The following is an 18,013-nucleotide window of genomic DNA, read 5'->3' as shown; positions in this document are numbered from 1 at the left end:
TCTATCTATCTATCTAAAGGCTTAGGTGGTATGTGGTAAGCTCCGCCCTCACAGCAGCCATGACCAATCCCTAGGAGAGTAGTGGAGCGCGAGAATGCTGCAACATCAACTACCTTCTTTCTCTCTGCCCCTGAAGGGAAGGAAGTTGAGGCGGCGAAAGTGTGCCGGGTGTAGGAGGAGAGAGTGAGCACATGTGAGGAAGCTGAGCCCCAAGTGTGTCTGTGGAGGAGGAGAGAAAGCAGAAAACTAGCATGCCAAGTAGAAAGCTAGCCTACTGTCTGTTTCCGAGGGGTGGGATGGAATGGGGGGCGGAGCAAAGCAGGCTACCTGGATGGGTGGGGGCAGAAAGAAAGAAGGTTCGTGGGGGCAGGTTTGGAGAGGCATGGCAATGAAGTGTCTGTGGGGTGGTGGTGGAGGAGGAGGAGCAGCAGGAGTGGGGCTCAGGTGAGGGTGGTGAGGTCTCTGGTCTGTGGTGGGGGGTGAGGGGAGCAATCAAGTACTAGTGCATAGATGCTCTATGCGAGCTAAGCTATTTTTAAATCAATCAATCAACCCCTTCTCAATGTGTCTCATGAGAAATTAACTTCAGTAGTGTATGCATTGAAACAAATATGCTATTCTAAAATGCTATTCTAAAATAGCTTGGGTTCCCTTCTGGAATGACTGGCAAAACCTGCATTTTCAACATCAAGAGATGGCTCTTAGAATCTCACCTGTTTCATGTATCAAGGATAGTTCTGTTACTTCTATTCTTTCCAGATGTCGAATGTGATGAGGCAAACTAAAACTTCAGAATTGAAGAGTTTCCCTTGTTCCTTTAAGGTAAAATGAAAAGAATATCTAATTGACTGTGTTCACTTATGTATTTATATATGTGTGTGTGTCAAAGTCTTTTATACGTATTACTTATCAAAGTAATGTTGCTTTGGGAGTTTGGCTGCTTTGCTTCATTAGACACTTACTGTTCAGTGTTGCATCCTTTCTAGAAATGAAGTCTCAAATGTGTTCCAAGGTTAGAATAGCCCATGGGAATCACTGAAGGTTAGGAACAGGGATCTAGAATACCAGTTGCAGGGAAGCAATGGCAGCAGAGGGGGTGTCTCTGTCTTTTGCTTGTGGGTGTCCTAGAAGTATTTGATTCGTTCCTGTGGGAAACAGGATGCTGGTGCTGGACTAGATATGGCTTTGATCTGATCTAGCCAGGGTTCTCTTACATTCTTCTCCTACCCAAAGCTATTTTTTTTCAAAGGGCTGTGAATTGTCATTTCTGTTTATAAAACGCCCGCCCCCCCCCCCCATTACTATGGTGTACTCAGATGCATGGTTATCATCACATTCTGTAACTATGCTTTTGGATTATGTGGGGGTACAGAAGTACACAAGATTAAAGTGGTAGTTGGCAACTTCCTGGGGACCCATGTGCAGAGATATTGACTACAAGATGCTGGCCCTCAAGCAAATCACCAGGTTCTTAATGAATGCCAGCTTAGAGGATCCAAGCACAGAGAGGCAGGGAGAGAGAGATGAGGATGATAGATTACTGTCTATATTTTAATTGTAAACCGCCCAGATATGCAAGTTTTGGGTGGCATCAAAATATTTTAAATAAATAAATAAATACCTATCCTATGATACACAATATCCTTATGATACACAATAACCTTACGATACAGTACATCGCACAATATCCTTAATTTCACGTGCTAGCAAAATAATGCTCAGGATCATCCAACTCATATTAGGGCCCTCCATGGAAAGGGAAATGCCGGGTGTTCAAGCTGGTTTCAGAAAAGGCCAAGGAACAAGAGACATCATTGCTGATGCACGCTGGATAATTGAGAAAGCCAAAGAATACCAGAAAGAAGTCAATATGTGCTTTATTGACTACAGAAAAGCCTTCAGTTGTGTTGACCATGTCAAGTTGTGGAGTATCCTTAGGAAAAGGGCCTCCCAGAACATCTCATTGTTCTCATGAGAAACCTATACACAGGACAGGAAGCCACAGTCCAGACAGAACATGGTGAAATAGACTGGTTCCAGATCGGCAAAGGAGTAAGACAAGGCTGTATACTCTCTCCTTCTTTATTTAATTTATATGCTGAACATATTCTGAGAGAAACTGGAATGGAAGAAGATGAGCGTAGTTTTAAAGTTGGAGGAAGAAACATCAATAACTTGCGCTATGCTGATGACACCACTTTGATAGCTGAGAATGTGGATGATCTGCAAGCTCTAGTAATGAAAGTCAATGAGCACAGTGAAAAAATGGGACTACAATTAAATGTAAAGAAGACTAAACTAATGACAACGGGTACAGCAACCAGCCTCAGAACTGACAATGAAGACATTGAAATGGTGGATAGCTTCTGCCTTTTAGGATCTACCATCCACAGTAAAGGATCCAGCAGTCAAGAAATAAGCTGCAGACTAGCACTTGGTAGGGTTGCAATGAAGGCCTTGGAAAGGATATTTAGATGCCATGGCTCTGAAACCTGCCACTTTGTCTATACCTACAAAGATTAGAATCATTCGGACAATGGTTTTCCGCGTGACACTTTATGGATGCAAAATCTGGACTTTGAAGAAGCAAGATAGAAAGAGTATTGATGCTTTTGAACTTTGGTGCTGGAGAAGACTTTTGAGGATACCATGGACAGCCAGGAAAACAAGAAAATGGATCATAGAACAAATCAATCCAGAATTTTCACTCGAGGCAAAAATAACCAGGCTCAAACAATCATACTTCGGACACATTATGCGAAATTCCAGCTCCTTTGAGAAGTCCATAATGCTGGGAAAAGTTGAAGGCAAGAGAAGATGAGGACGACCAGCAGCAAGGTTAATGGACTTGATTATGACAGTAATGGATGCACCACTGAGAAACCTTAAAGGCCAAGTTGAAGACAGATCATCCTGGAGAGAATCTTTCTATATGGTCACTAAGAGTCAACACCGACTTGACGGCATTTAATCAATCAAAAACTTATGAGTAGGTGGAGAGCATTGACTTCAAAGGTTGTGATTGTCCTCTGGTGGAAGGAGGTGGATAGGCTGAATTTGGGTTATGGAGGTTACTAAGGGTTATGGGCAGTTCAGAAATGCAAGTCCAGAATTCATGCTGACCCACATCAGGAAGACCTAGGAGTGATGGAAATTGTGGCAAGGGAAAAGGGGGCCAAGTCAAACACTCTGGTACAATGGAAAGGCAGTTTGGCTTAAGGTCACCAGTCCCTCATAGGGATGTACATGCAACTGATCTTGTATTTTGTTTCAAGCACAAAACGAAATGCAAACAGACAAAACATTCCGTTGAGCCAGTTGTTTTGACAGAACAAACCTGAAACATTTCAAGTGTTTCATCCATAAGGAACAATGGGGAAAACACCCCATTGTTCCCCATGGGCCACTCCTAGGGACACCTATGGTTGGGTGGTAGGTCATGGTGGGTGCTACTTACCACCCAACCCACCCACAAAAGAAAGGGGCAAGTGGGGTTCTGGGGAAAAGTTAATATTTTGTTTAAAATCACCTGCTTACACATTTATTTTGAGGTTGGGTTAGGTGGTAGGTAGCACCCATCATGTCATACTACACAGCCCACTTTGGTGTCCCTGGGAGCTACCCATGGGGAAAAAATGGGTGTTTCAAATTTCCCCATTGTTCCATATGGCTGGTACAAGCTGCATTCAGAGTGAATGCCTGAAGTTTTGCAATGCATTTTGCAACCCTGCCTCGAAAAACATTGCAGAAGCACATAGTAAAAGGGAATCTCTCTCCCAAAACAGAACACAGTCCAAAAACAGCCCAAAAAGAATAGCTGACCCAGAATCCACTGCCAACCATATTGCCTGTGCTGCAGTAGCATTATTGGCACAAGTTACTCTCTGACACCCAATTATGATTCCTTGCATTACTTCCTAGCATTGCAACAGCTGCCACAGCAGCACCCTTACTTAGCAGCAAGCCTAGCCACGAGCTCAGCTACAGCAATTTCCTTCTTTGGGCTCCCCACTCCCACCAGACAATGGAGGCTCAGCTGCCCATGACAATACTAGTTTTATATGATAACTAGCCAACTAAGAAGCAAGTAGATTTCAAGCCAATTGGAAGCCAGTGCAAGAAAACCAATCAGCAAGGGGAAAACAGGTCTCTGAAATGGTGCTTGAAACATTTTGACCTGAAACAGGATTTTTTGTTCTGAGCTTGAAATAGGCCCTTTATTTAAAGGACACTTTCTTTTGAGCCTGAAACACTTGAAACCGCCCATTTTGAGTTGAAACGTTTCGCCATTGAAACATTCTGCACAACTCTAGTCCCTCAACAGTAGAGTTGTGAGCTGGATCTGGGGCATGCAGGGGTGTCCAGGGAGGAAAGGGGAAAAGCACACATATAGCGTAGGTTGGAACACACAGGTTTTATGTTATGTGATTTGAGAGGAAAGGGGCCATCTCTTATAGTAGTTTCCTATCTTCAAAATAGGGTTAGGCTTATATCCATACTACTTAATGGCCAAAGACCAAAGGCTTGATTTGATTGAAGCTGGCAGTGCTCTTCCATGCTATTCAGGCACTCCAAATGAACAATAGACAGGTAGTCCTTGCCCTTCTTGCTTCCTTTGGTTACCACCAGTTAGTGATTCCCAAGCAATCACTCAAGGGTTTTCTGTTTAACTTCTGTGAAAAGGGAGGGTTTGGATTGACCTTGACTCTGATTGTGCCAGATATGGTACTTTGTAGACCAGAGAAGCTGACTCGATGTCGATATGTTTATCAGGCTAGAGTGGCTCTCCACCATGTTATGCAGCTGGCCATGACTTCAGGTTCTTGTTACACTGGCATAGTCCTTCCTGACCTGTTCCAAATCTTGCTGTATCTCAGGTGGCAGGAATGCCAAACCAGTAATACTGATTGCATTCCCATGTCTTGAAGCATGGACACAATGGATGCATCATGATGGGAGTAAAATGAGGGGTTCAGGTGATATGCCTTTAACACCCTCCTTATTTAGGAGTCATTGGTCAGGACTGAATCCTCATAGATCCAAACAAATTTCTGTCTAACTTCTTAGAAAATACCAGTAATGGAACATCCACCATGAAACATTTTAATCTGTGTTCATCATGCTTTGGCTAGAAGCAACCTATAAATATAGTGAACTAGTGAGTGAGGCCCATCTTTGACCATGCAAAGTCATGTTGCGTTGATTATATTGCTGGGAAGTTCAAGAAATGAAATCCAGGAGGCCCCCTAATATTGTAGGGGTAACTTTCTCAGAAACTGTGACATTGGAATGCTTGACCTCACCCCTCCAAAACTGGGTTAGGTTTCTTAGCTCAGTAATCAATTCTTGCAGTAAGCGTGGATTGAGCAGCTTGCGCAGGGAGTGTGGCTATTTATACTTTACACCTCCCTGCACATCAGCTGAGAAGTGTGGGGAGGTGCAAAGTTGAAATAGCCACTCTCCTTGCTTCTCAGCTGGGGGAGGTTTAAAGAAGCAGCACAGGAGGCGAGAGTGGATGAAGCAGCCTGTGCCTCTTGTGCTGCTGTGGCTGTTTAAACAGTATACCAGTTTAGTTGAGGTGGTAGAAAACCGTGAATAACTGAAACTATCCCCCCATGATAGCTAAATTTGGTATACAGGGAGGTGGCTTGTGCATGGGTGAAAACGCTATTTGAGGGCTGCCTGTGTATGTCACAGAACCTTTAATTATTGTGCTTGCAAAAAGGAAGTAAAAGAAGAGTTTGAAATTTGTAGGATTTCAACTTAAATCATTATTCATTTTATTGAATAATTACCATATATGGTAAATTTGAATCTGAGAAATGTCTTCTCTTGGGCAAGATGTCATTTAGGAGTTACTGTATTGATTTGATTACTGAGTGCTAAAAGTCTGTTGAGAACAGTATGATGAAATATGATTATATCATTTATACCACACCCAAAATTTGGTATCTGTGGGTGATCGGGAAGTATGACTTTATTTTGTACCAACCAATTCCACAAAATATATAATAGATACCTGAGGAAGGAAGTTTCTGCAAAGGGTTTCCTCCCCACAGCAACCCCTACATTTGTCCACCCAAAGCCTTTCCTATGAAGCATAGGAAGCTGCAGGGGATGGAGTTAAGGGGGCTGCAGTAGGAAGAGCTGACCGCAAACTTTTGTGAATGAAGAGGCTTTTTTGATGAGTTACTGTTGGGTTATTAGAGGCTCCTTTAGGATTCCTTGTGGGAACTTCCTTCCACAGGCAGTACTTCAGATACAACCCTTTAACTCTGAGCACTCTGTTTCAGAGCTCCATCTTCCTTACATTTCAAGTGTTTTTCTTGATGTGCTGCTGAAATATTTTGCCGCTTTCTTGTCTTGACCACTTTAAGCTTTGGAAATGGACCCTTAAGCCACTCAGGCCTACCATGTTCTTAAAGACTGCTATCAGGTCTTCTCTTGGTTGCATCTTCTTTAAGCTACACAAACTCAACTTCTTCCGTATTTTCTTTGTATGTTTTATTCCTCAGAACTCTTATATTTTTTGGTTATCTTCTTTGGGTTATTTACACCTTTCTCATGTCTGTCTGAAGTCTAGTGACCAGAACTGGATGTACTATTACAGCAGAGGCCTGGCCAATGCAGAGTATAGTGGGAGAAGCACTTCTTGTGCATTACTCACCCCAGTCATGAAATGCAGCCCACTGTGGTGTTGGCTTTCTGTGCAATGACATTGCACATTGCTAATTTGTACTGAACTTGTCATCACTTATGACTCCCAATTCTTTCTTGTAAGATAGTTAACCTCCCTGAAGCATAGTCCATCTCTGAGATGAAGTGCAATGTTGCATCTAGCATAAGGTGCCTGTTTCTTTCATAAATGTTATAACTAATACTATCTACATAACACAATTGTCATGAATCCATTAATACACTCTTTAGGTTGCCAGTAGTGAATCAGACACTTCAGTCTGGTGACCAAAATGCTTAATGCTGTAAAGAAGCAACAGTGAGAACGTGACTTTGAACCTGATGGCGAAGAGGCAGTTTTCACATTATAGTGGATGCTTCAAGATGAGGTACAGATGATCACAGAGGACATGGAGGTGTATCTATTGTCATTCTAGAGGCAGGCATGGGAAGTCCTGGCAGCAGCTGGACAGAATGAACTTACCCCTCGCCAGCTGAGTGGGAGAGTGACTCTCATGTTCTGAGGCGTCTGTGTTTCATGGAGGAAGGGCTTTATTCCTATCAGAAAGTAGGAAGGTAGACTGAAAGGTTTTTGGTCATATTTGGAAGCAACAGCTTTCGTTTTCCTGTTCTCCTCCTGCACTGCACTTGCAAACATAAAATGCTTCTTATAACAGGGGGTTCTCAAATTTAGGTCCTGAGAAGTAATTTGATTACAACTCCCATCATCCCCAGGCACAAGGGCTAAGAGCTGCTGTATCTGGGATGATGGGAGTTGCTGTCAAACAGTCTGAGAGCCTCTGTCTTATAACATTTCACACTCTGCTTAAAAGAAAAGAAGGAAAAACAGAGGATTGTAATAGAAAGTCTCCGTGGCTGACAGCAAGATTATTCTATTTATTTTATTTATTTATTTAACATATTTATATACCACCCACTACCAATGTCTCTAGGTGGTTTACAATAACAAACCAAACCGAAAAGATTTAACACATTTAAAACATACAAAATTTAAAGTTAAAACAATCAGTACAGTTCAACTAAAACTTCTACCTTGAGAAGAAGGTACTCTTCTACTCGTACTCTTTTCCCCTTTCCCAAACCTATCTAAAATCCTCACAAGAGGTTCATAACTTCAGCATACTCCAGGTCTGTTATCTGAAAGAGTTTTTCTCCAATCCTGCCCACCTCCTGCTAGCCTTTCAGCATGAAACAGGGTTAGGAGGAGGATTGCAGGTTTTATAAGAACAGAAGCCCTGTATGCATTCTGAGATATGGCTGCCAGTGGTGTAGTGCTGCAGAGATGAGCAGCATCCCAGAGATGGGATGCAGTACTTTTTCCCTTCAAGAGTCTCAGCAGAGATGCGAAGCCTTTGGCTTTCTATATGGAAATAATGTGCTGCTCTTGCTATTCCAATAGTTTATTACCATTGTTCCTGTCTTAGGAAGATATGAAGCTGCCTTATACTGAGTCAGACCATTGGTTCATCTAGCTCTGTATTGTCTACACTGTCTGGCAGCAGCTCTCCATGGTTTCAGGCAGGAGTCTTTCCCACTCCTACCTGGAGATGCTGCCAGGGATTGAACCTGGGACTGTCAGCATGTAAATCCTACAGTGAACTAGTGTCAGGACATTCTAAAAGGAATGACAGAGAGTGCCCACTGAAATGCACGGGTTCCTTCAAAATGGCCATGGAAATTCCATGCATTCCTGTGGCCATTTGGAAGGAACCTGTGCATTTCAGTGGAATTCTCTGTCATTCATTCTGGTCCATTCTAGTCTAGAGCAGGGCTGCTCAACTTTGGCCCTTCTGCAGTCCCTGACTATTGGCCACTGTGGCTGGGGATAATGGGAGCTGTGGTCCAAAAGATACAGTAGTCCAAAAGCCAGCCACCCACCAACTATTGCAGCCATCTACCGGTAAGTGAGGAGTGTAGCCATTGGGATGGGTATGGCTGTGGGAGCTGTCAGGCAGAGTGCCTGAACTTCTGAATTTGGGACTACATCACTGGGCTGCAGGTCCATGTAGCAGTGCTAGTAAGCTGGATGGTAGCGAGGAGAAGATGTGCACTCAAAAAGAAAAGCTCCACAGCTACTGCTGCCAGCTAGAGGACAGAGTAGCAGAATCATAAAAATGAGGTGTGTTGAGGTTGTAGATGTCTGAAAATAAATACTTCTGCCCATGACCTAAGGACCCAGGGTGTTTTAGCAATCTAACTTGAAGAACTGCATTGGGCAAAATGAACAGAAGCCTCTGAAAAGGTGCCCCTGGCCTAGAGTCTGAAAAATAGCCTTCCGTCTTGCAGTAAAATGTGTAAGAAAATTAAAAATAGGCAAATTACTAGCACAGATCTGTATTTTAAAATTTATATTATACTGCATTTAAAATGAGATTCACATTAGAGATGTGCACGGAATGGATTTTGTTTTATGTTTCAAGCTTAAAACACAAACAGCCAAAACATTTTCCTGAAATCAGTGGTTGAGCCATATGTTTTGACAAAACAACTCGAAACGTTTCGTGTATTTTGGCCATAGGGAATACTGGGGGAAGTCAAAACACCCCATTGTTCCCCCTGGGTAGCTCCTAGGGACACCAAAGTGGGTTGGGTGGCAGGGCATGATGGGTGCTACCTACCACCCCACCCACCCACAAATGAAATGGGCAATTTTAAACAAATATTTAACCTTTCCCCAAAACCCTGCCACCCAACCCACTTTGGTATGGTTGTGAACCTGGGGAACAATGGGGTGTTTTTGAGTTTTCCCATTGTTCCCTATGGCTGAAACAAGATGCACTCAAAGAGTGTATGCACACAAGTTTTGCACTGCAATTTGCAATGGATTTTGCAACCGTACCTTGAAAAACACTGCAGAAGCACACAATAAGAGGTAGTCTGTCCCTCTCTACATAGAATGCACATTTCAAACATAGTTCAAAAATGACCAAAAAAGAATCTCTGACTCAGAATCCACTGACAGCTTTTATCTCCACTTAGGAACATAGGAACGTAGGAAACTGCCATATTCTGAGTCAGACCATTGGTCTATCTAGCTCAGTATTGTCTTCACAGACTGGCAGCGGCTTCTTCAAGGTTGCAGGCAGGAATCTCTCTCAGCCCTATCTTGGAGAAGCCAGGGAGGGAACTTGAAACCCGGAGCGGCTTCATACCCTGAGGGGAATATCTTGCAGTACTCACACATCAAGTCTCCCATTCATATGCAACCAGGGCAGACCCTGCTTAGCTATGGGGACAAGTCATGCTTGCTACTACAAGACCAGCTCTCCTCTCCTAATACACTTCAGTTGTACACTCTCCTAATTCACTTCAGTTGTATCTGAAGTATTGTCTGTGGAAGGAAGTTCTTGCAAGGAATCCTAAAGGAGCCTCCAACATCCCAACAGTAGCTCTGCAAAAAAGCCTCTTCATTCACGCATTTGGGGTCACCTCTTCCCACTGTAGCCCCATTAACATTCGAGGCCCTGCAGCCTCGTATGCTTCATAGGAAAGGCTTCGGGTGGTCATGTGCAGGGAGTTGTTGTGGGGAGTAGAGGCCACAGTACCTGTGCTACAGTAACATCATTGGCACAGGTTGCTCTCTCACACATAATTATGACTTCTTACATTACTATTTTGACTAAGTACACCTTGCAATGCAGATTGCAGAGCAGACGCATGGGTTACTCTCAAGGCCAGACATGGAGTTCATTACAGCAATCGCCAATAAATATTATAGACACACAGATTTCTGGTAAGAGATTTCTGTCAATTTCTTGCCATAACACTATCTCATGAACAAACCAAACCACAACTCAAGGAAGGAACCCAAGTTCTGCCTTTGTCAGTCTGAGATCCAGCCAGACCAGATAGTTGTGGCAGCCATAGCACAGCATATTATACTTGGTGCTGAGAAAACCACAAAATCAAACTTTCCTTGATTCCTTCCTCCTCTCCTAATGTATCCTCTTCAAGAGAGGCACACTATAAGGGCCTCACTGTGTCCTACTCCCTTTGAATATGTTTTGAATTTGAAACTCCCTCCTTTTGTGTTTCCTCCCCCTCCCTCCAGATGTTGGGGGCACAGTTGCTCATGACAACACTTGATTCGTATGATAACAAGCCAACCAAGAAGCAAGGAGATTGCAAGCCAGTCAGAAGCCAGTGCCAGAAAACCAATCGGCAAGGGAAAAACAGCCCTCCAAAATGGCTCTCGAAACATCAAAATGTTTTAGTAAAAATTTGGGTTCTGCTCCGAGCTTAAAACAGACCCTTTATTTAAGGGGTGTTCTGTTTTGAGCCTGAAACACTCGAAATCAGCTGTTTTGAGTTGAAATATTTCACGGTCAAAATGTTCTGCAGATCCCTAATTCACATACACACGCTTATATAGCTTTTGGACATTTGCACAGGAATAATTATGTTTATAAAAGGTTCAGTCTAACATTTGAAAGGACAAGTGTCAAAAATCACAAAATTAATCACAGCTTAAAATTTAAAAAATCACTTCATGTGTTCATGGTAAAATGTCAAACCAAGTGTATTGGGTGGCCTGCTAACTAGCTGCTAGAAAAGAATGGTTGGCTAGTAAGCCCAGCCACAATTTGTGAAATACTGGTTTTGGGGGATTCTGTATCCTGTTGAGTTTTTTCTGTTCCATCAAGTTTCTGATATGTTTGGTATATTTATTTTAATATCTGGCAGATCAGTTCACCTATTCTGTCTTTGTAATTTCTGACCTTTTGCATTTTCTTATATTTTTCTTTTAACTCTTTTTAGTTTGGGCTACTATTGATGTACAAGTGCCTGTTATCAGTTTCTGTTCCATCTATACTTGAATGATAAGTGGATCTAAAACAGGTTGCTAAATCAAATAGCTATGCCTTGGTTGCCTGTAGTGAGCAAGAATAATTTCCTGGTGACTAAGCAGTTAAGCTGTGTTTCTTTAGGGTCCCAGAGAGGTGTGTGTCAGGCAGGCTGGTAATTTTGCTAAGCAAGGTGGCCTAGAATGAATTCTTAGGGAAAAGTCATCATGACCTAGATGTGCTTCAGGACCTATTGGTTTCCTCCCAGAAATTAGGGAATGACTATATGTGCGGGTGGGGTGGGGGGAATAGCTCATCATGTTGAATAAATTTTCAAGGAGGATTTGTAGTGATGAAATATGATGTACATGTAACTGAATGGCCTCCTAGGGGGGAAATGTGGTCTGCATATAACAAATGCTAACCAATCTAATTTAGCACTCCTGAATAACTTGTGCAATTTCTTGAGAATAGAAAATGCAGTGCTCACAAATGCATGCAATGAAAAAGTAGTCTCCCTGGAAATATTCCATCTTTTTTTTAGGCAAGGAAACAAATCCAAATTCTTAAATCAAATTGTAATGCTGTGAACACAAGAGTTTTGTACACAAATGGAGGTAGAATCATGCAGAGTGAAATTTAACACCTTTGGAATAGCAGCTCTTGCTTGGGGAATCATGTAAAATTACATGATTCACATGCTATTTACACTGTATGGGGGTAACCCAACAGGTTACCTTTGGATATAGAAAATGATTCATTGGTCAGGTTCAGGAGGTAACTGGAAACCATGGTTTCCCACTATGAGAATGAGCCTTGCAGACCTGTGCGCTCATGCTCTCCTCACCCTTTGTATGCAAGAAGAGGAGAGTGAGAGCTTTGTTCTTTGTATTGTGTATGAACTTGAGGAACTGTAACTTAGCTGACAAGAGTTGGAAGGAATAAACCAGAATATTGAATCACTGCAATTTGTTCTTAAAGTGAAAGCAGGCTTTCAGAGTAGTTTCTGCAGTGCTTGGTTGCTGAGAGAGTTTTCTCTCTATCAATAGCCGTGATAGAGTTTTCACTTTCCTCTCATGTATGCCAGGGAGAGGTTGGGGAGTGTCAAGCCTGTGGCTCTTCAAGGTTTGTTCTCATTGTAGAAAATGATGTCTTCCTATTACCCAGTCTGAACCTGGCTGCTGCCTTTGACAAATAGCATCAGGTGTTCCATTCTCTTCCGTTAGAAGTAGAAAACAGATGTAGTCTTAGTTCTGTGTGAGGCTTCATGTATGTGAATGGCTTAGTGTGGCCATCCTGGGCTGAGTCTTCACTTTCTGCTGCTCCTAAGGGAGCAGTGCTCAGAGCTATCTGCAATGTAGCCCAGTAGGCCATAGCTTGAAGGTGGAAATAGACTCTCTGCATGTAGAAGGTTTCAGGTTCAATCCCTCAAAAAAACCTAATTTGATCCTCTGCCTCAGACTTTGGATAACTATTGTCAGCTGGAGTAGGCAGGACTGGATTAGATGGACCAGTGGTCTGAGTTGGGATATGGCAGCATCATATGTTCATATGAAGCATCCTCTGAAAGCTTCTCTCTCTCTCTCTCTTAGCAGTCTTTGCCTGGGGGAGCTAAGTTTTCAGAGCTGCAGCTACAGCCTCAGTAGGAGGCAGTGGGTTTTGGAGGAAACCTCTCAGCTGCTCTTTCCTGTAGACCTGGAACTTAACAAAGGTCTATTTGTTCTCCTAGAACTGCTTCCAGTTGGGAAGGGGGGCACCTCTCCTTAGTAAGTTCCTGCTCCCTTTCCTCCAACTAGGCTTTCCCTCTCACCCAAGCTTCAAACCAGCCTGATAGCGGGGGAGGTAGTTTGCATCTCATGGCTCTGTAACCACCATTCCCTAGCCACAAACACTTCTGTACCTGTGAACCTGTAAAAGACTCCTCACTTTTGACCAATAGTCTCAACCATCTTCTGTGTGTGTGCTTTCTCCCATCTGAAATGTAAAAGCACATGGAGTTTGCCTCATTGTAAGATCTCGTGTTGCCACTATGAGAAAGGAACAAAATCTGCAAAGTTCCTACAGATTTTCAGAAAGCACTAGTCTGAACTGTGCACTAGGTACTAAAGACAATAGTTTTTGGACTCTCAAATATTCACTTAAGTCATTTGGTCTTGCACAACCCATGTTACATATTTGGAATGGCTATCCTATGTTCCCGTTTGGGAAACTGTGGAGGGCTCAGGGAGATACCTCATTGTTAGTATAGGTACCTTTTGCTGTATAATCACTTCTGGCTGTGTTGTGAGCCTCCTTTGCTTGTCTGTTTTCACTTAAGAACTGCAAAGAAGGGATAAGCTTTCTTCTTGTGTGTGAATGGGTAAGTTCCTCCCTTTATAGTGCACAGTGGGTGTTTTTATATGTGCTAACCTGCAAAACTAAATGGGGTTTTGTTACTTTCAGTCACAAAGTAATCCATCGGCAAGTCAATTTGTGGGTGAAACGTGTTACCAGACTACACCAGCCCTCTCTTCAGTGAAGCCAGTCCAGCATAAACCAGGTATCTGCTTTGAATTAGACTGTTACCCTTGGATTTATTCATGTAGTTCCTGGTTTCCTACCCAGTAGATGGACAGTGATGCACTCTTTGCCGTGTTAAACATAGACTGCTTATCCCTAGAGATATCTCTCTACGCTAACTGGATAGTGCTGAGTTAGTTGACTGAGTCTTAGCAGATGAGTAGTGATAGAACTTCACCAATTTCCCAATTTCTTACCTGCCTCCACTGACTTTTTTCTGTTTATCTGAAGGCAACTCCTTATAGCGTTTAAAACCAATTAATTAAATATAAATATTGCTAAGCCTCATAGGCACCTCTTTTGGGAAGATTTTAAATGAAAGGAGCCACTTCCTTTTAAGCTTAAGTTTGTTATGCTCTAATAAATCTTGGCTCCTGGCTAGAAAGTCCATTTTTAACACTTCCTTTCCTATCAGATTACAGCACACCAAGGTCAAAAACCACGTTCCAAAACCCAGAAAGTACTGCTGAATATTTAACTTGAATTCAAGCTGCACATGGTTGTCTTCTGATGCCTGTGGCTCTTATCATTAGATGGAAAACCACAGTAGTCCTAATCATTGTGTAGATCTCTTAGGTTTCAGAAATGACTGGAAGAAGAAGTAGTCTTGAAGTTTGTTTTTGTTTAAATCCAATTTGACTAAGAGGGTGAAGGCACATTTGTGGCCTGCCCTTCAGGACGCCCGGGTTTTGCAGTCTCTTCTTGCCCAACTAAAGTTCTGTCAACTAAAGTTCACTTTCTCTCTCCCCCACTCCTCGCTTGCACTAATTGGTCAGTCAAAGCTTGCATTGTAATTATATATATGTAGATAAGGTTATCTGTTCAAACTCAATATACAAATGTGACTAAACAGGAAGTCTGTGGAAACTGCAGCTTGATAAGTCAGCATCTTACCTGTGGTCATTTTACAAGCTGAACATTTATCCATGCTAATGTTTTCTTACCAAAAAACAGCCTCTTCTCCTTGAGATAACTTACAAAGGTTGAAGAGGTAAGGCACCCTGACAACGCTGTAGCTGGTCAGAAGAAGGTGGTGGCATCAAAATAGTACAGATGTGCACAGACCGTGGTTCAAGCACAGTTCAGGAGCTTTAAGAAAGAGGAGAGCAAGTCCTTACCTGCTCACTGCCACACCATGCAGCTTCCTGCAGGAGCGACATGCATCCCAAGAACCTCCCGTGCAGTGCCAGCATGCACATGCCCATGCAGATGCCATGTGTGTGCTGGCGCAACACAGGGGTTTCTTGGGACACATGTTGTCCCAGCAGGAAGCTGCATGGGGTGGCGGAGAGCAGGTATGGACTTGCTCTCCTCTTTCTTAAAGCTCCTGAACTGTGCTTGAACGCGGTTCATGCACACACCTACAAAATAGATGAACAAAATGTGAGCTTGCTATCTACAGGTAAAACTCGGAAAATTAGAATATCGTGCAAAAGTCCATTAATTTCAGTAATGCAAATTAAAAGGTGAAACTGATATATGAGACAGACGCATTACATGCAAAGCGAGATAAGTCAAGCCTTAATTTGTTATAATTGTATAGAACAATATCGGACCTCTGAAAAGTATAAGCATGCATATGTATTCAGTACTTGGTTTGGGCCCCTTTTGCAGCAATTACTGCCTCAGTGCGGTGTGGCATGGATGCTATCAGCCTGTGGCACTGATGAGGTATTATGGAAGACCAGGATGCTTCATTAGCGGCCTTCAGCAATTCTGCATTGTTTGGTCTCATGTCTCTAATCCTTCTCTTGGCAATGCCCCATAGATTCTCTATGGGGTCAGGTCAGGCGAGTTTGCTGGCCAATCAAGCACAGTACACTGTATACTTTTCAGAGGTTCGATATTGTTTTATTCTTCAATCCTTGTCTTCTTGGTCCCATGTAATATTCTAATTTTCTGGGATTGTGGATTTGGGGTTTTCATGAGCTGTACGCTATGATCATCACAATTATAACAAATTAAGGCTTGACTTATCTCGCTTTGCATGTAATGCGTCTGTCTCATATATCAGTTTCACCTTTTAATTTGCATTACTGAAATTAATGGACTTTTGCACGATATTCTAATTTTCCGAGTTTCACCTGTATAGCATTAACCAGTTTACTGTAATCCGACAAGGTTGGGGTTGTATCCAAGCATCAAATTTAGGCTTGTTTGCAAACTCTTTTTAGAAGTCAGAATTCGCCTAATTCAGACGTGATGGACAGTCCTGGCTTCTTCTAAGTCAGGGTTGGAAGTAGAATCCTTTCTCCTCTTATGCACAAGGGTTGGAGGAAGTGTATGCACCTGATACTAGAAGATATCATGCGAAATTGGGATTGAATCCTGGCCACTCAGTGCTTTTACTTAGGCTTTCATAGCTATTCTTTTGGCAGTATAAAGGAGTTGATACTACCCCAAATAGGGCTATCCCTGAGTCCGTCTCATACTATGTATGTTAATTGTCGTAAGGTAATGTTGTGGGGTTCTAGAACCATTTTGTTATCATCCAGTAGTTGATTGCTGTCTTGAACACAGTTCTATTTGCTTCATTCTAGCAGGAAAGTAACCTTAGAAAGTTACAGGTCATGCAAGGATATGTCTTGCATTTCTGATTGCAGACCACAGGCAGCATAAACCGCTAAAATAACACCTCTTGCATGCTTGTCTGAGCACAAGTTGAAAATGTCAGTGAGTAAAGTTATTTTCTGGTGTGAAAGAAAAGTCTTTAACCTTTGGTGTGTCAGACATGGAAGAAACTGTTAGAATTCTGCTTTGAGTGATTCTCCAGGCAACAGATGCTATGTGCTGGCTATCCCAGTCCAGGTAGAGAAAATAAATCAATTCTTTAGACTGATGTGGTACAGGATATCCAAGTTAACTTTCTGGTTGGGTAAGGTCTCTTAATTTGCTTGTATTGACTTTTAAGGGTCAGGAAGCAATGGGTACTCAGAAGTTTATTGCTGAGTTAATGAATGACAATTTCATTTAAGTGGCTTAATTCATTCCAAGAAAGTGTTCTCTTCCCCCCCCCCAATAAAACCCCTAGACCTTAACACAGCCTCTGCAATACACAAGGCTTTCTAATTATCACTTCAGAAGGCCACTAATGGAGATAAAATTTATTTCTCAAAAATAAAAGCATTGCAGTTGCTGAAAAGACTGGTTTATTTGGGCTAATCAAAAGCAACAGAGTGGCTGCTATCGGGTGGAAATTATTGCTTCTGGGTTAACAGCTCTTCTGGCTACTCCATACATGCTGAAGGAATGTTCACTGAACATTTGTAAACTGGCTTTTAGAAACCAATAGTTCTTTTTTATTTTACAATTACTTGAAGATGAAATGGTCTGTCAGTGTGGGTAGGGGTGATGGAAGATGATGCTTAAATCTGTGAATCTATTATGATGGAAGATGATGCTTAAATCTGTGAATCTATTATGGTTCTTATGCTACTGGGGAGAAAAATATTTCTCTTAACTGCTTGCACTTGTTAAGTATGAGTAACACCAATTAAAGCTTTTATCAGCTAATCACAAACCAAAAGGCATCCTGGCTAATCATGCCAGTTGTAAGCCTTGCAGAACAGTTAGCTTTTGTTCTTCAAAAGCCTCCTTGCTTGTGCATAGCAATATGGTGCTCCAGTCATATGCCATTAATACTGTGAATGAACAATGCACATTCTTGATTCTATCAGTATTAAAAACCTGATGTGTTTTTAAAATAATAATATCTAAAGAATAGCAGTTTAGAGAATAAACTGAAGCATTGTCAGCTTCAGTTGCTTCAAATAATCAGTAAGCTCATAAATGTAAGAGGATTAGAGTAATGCTAACCTTATATTTGATGTAAATACTGAAGCTGAGTTTTCTTGTTCTAAACAAGTTGCAGGCAGGTTCTGTCTTTGCTCTATTTAAAAAATCTACTTGGAGATGTAATGCTGTCAGTCTCTTAACCATAGGAGAGGGCCATGAATGTGCTTACTCTCTCCCCA

General features: G+C 42.2%; 1 protein-coding gene across 5 annotated transcripts in view; it reads left to right on the top strand.

Moving 5' to 3' along the window:
* Window positions 1-18,013, top strand: part of MKNK1 (MAPK interacting serine/threonine kinase 1) — a 60,699-nt gene that overhangs the window by 9,258 nt on the left and 33,428 nt on the right. For 3 of the 5 annotated variants that reach the window (XM_053246053.1, XM_053246055.1, XM_053246054.1), the window contains 2 exons: window positions 760-822; window positions 13,923-14,019. In XM_053246053.1, the coding sequence (XP_053102028.1) occupies window positions 760-822; window positions 13,923-14,019 (160 nt within the window). Of the gene's footprint in view, window positions 1-759; window positions 823-6,927; window positions 7,065-13,922; window positions 14,020-18,013 lie in introns of all 5 variants that reach the window. The other 2 variants (XM_053246056.1, XM_053246057.1) reach the window with 2 other exon arrangements.

This window comes from Hemicordylus capensis, chromosome 4 (assembly GCF_027244095.1).
Source record: "Hemicordylus capensis ecotype Gifberg chromosome 4, rHemCap1.1.pri, whole genome shotgun sequence".
Lineage (NCBI taxonomy): Eukaryota > Metazoa > Chordata > Lepidosauria > Squamata > Cordylidae > Hemicordylus > Hemicordylus capensis.
Note: the sequence above shows the minus strand (reverse complement) of the source record. Positions and strands in the feature narration are given on the sequence as shown.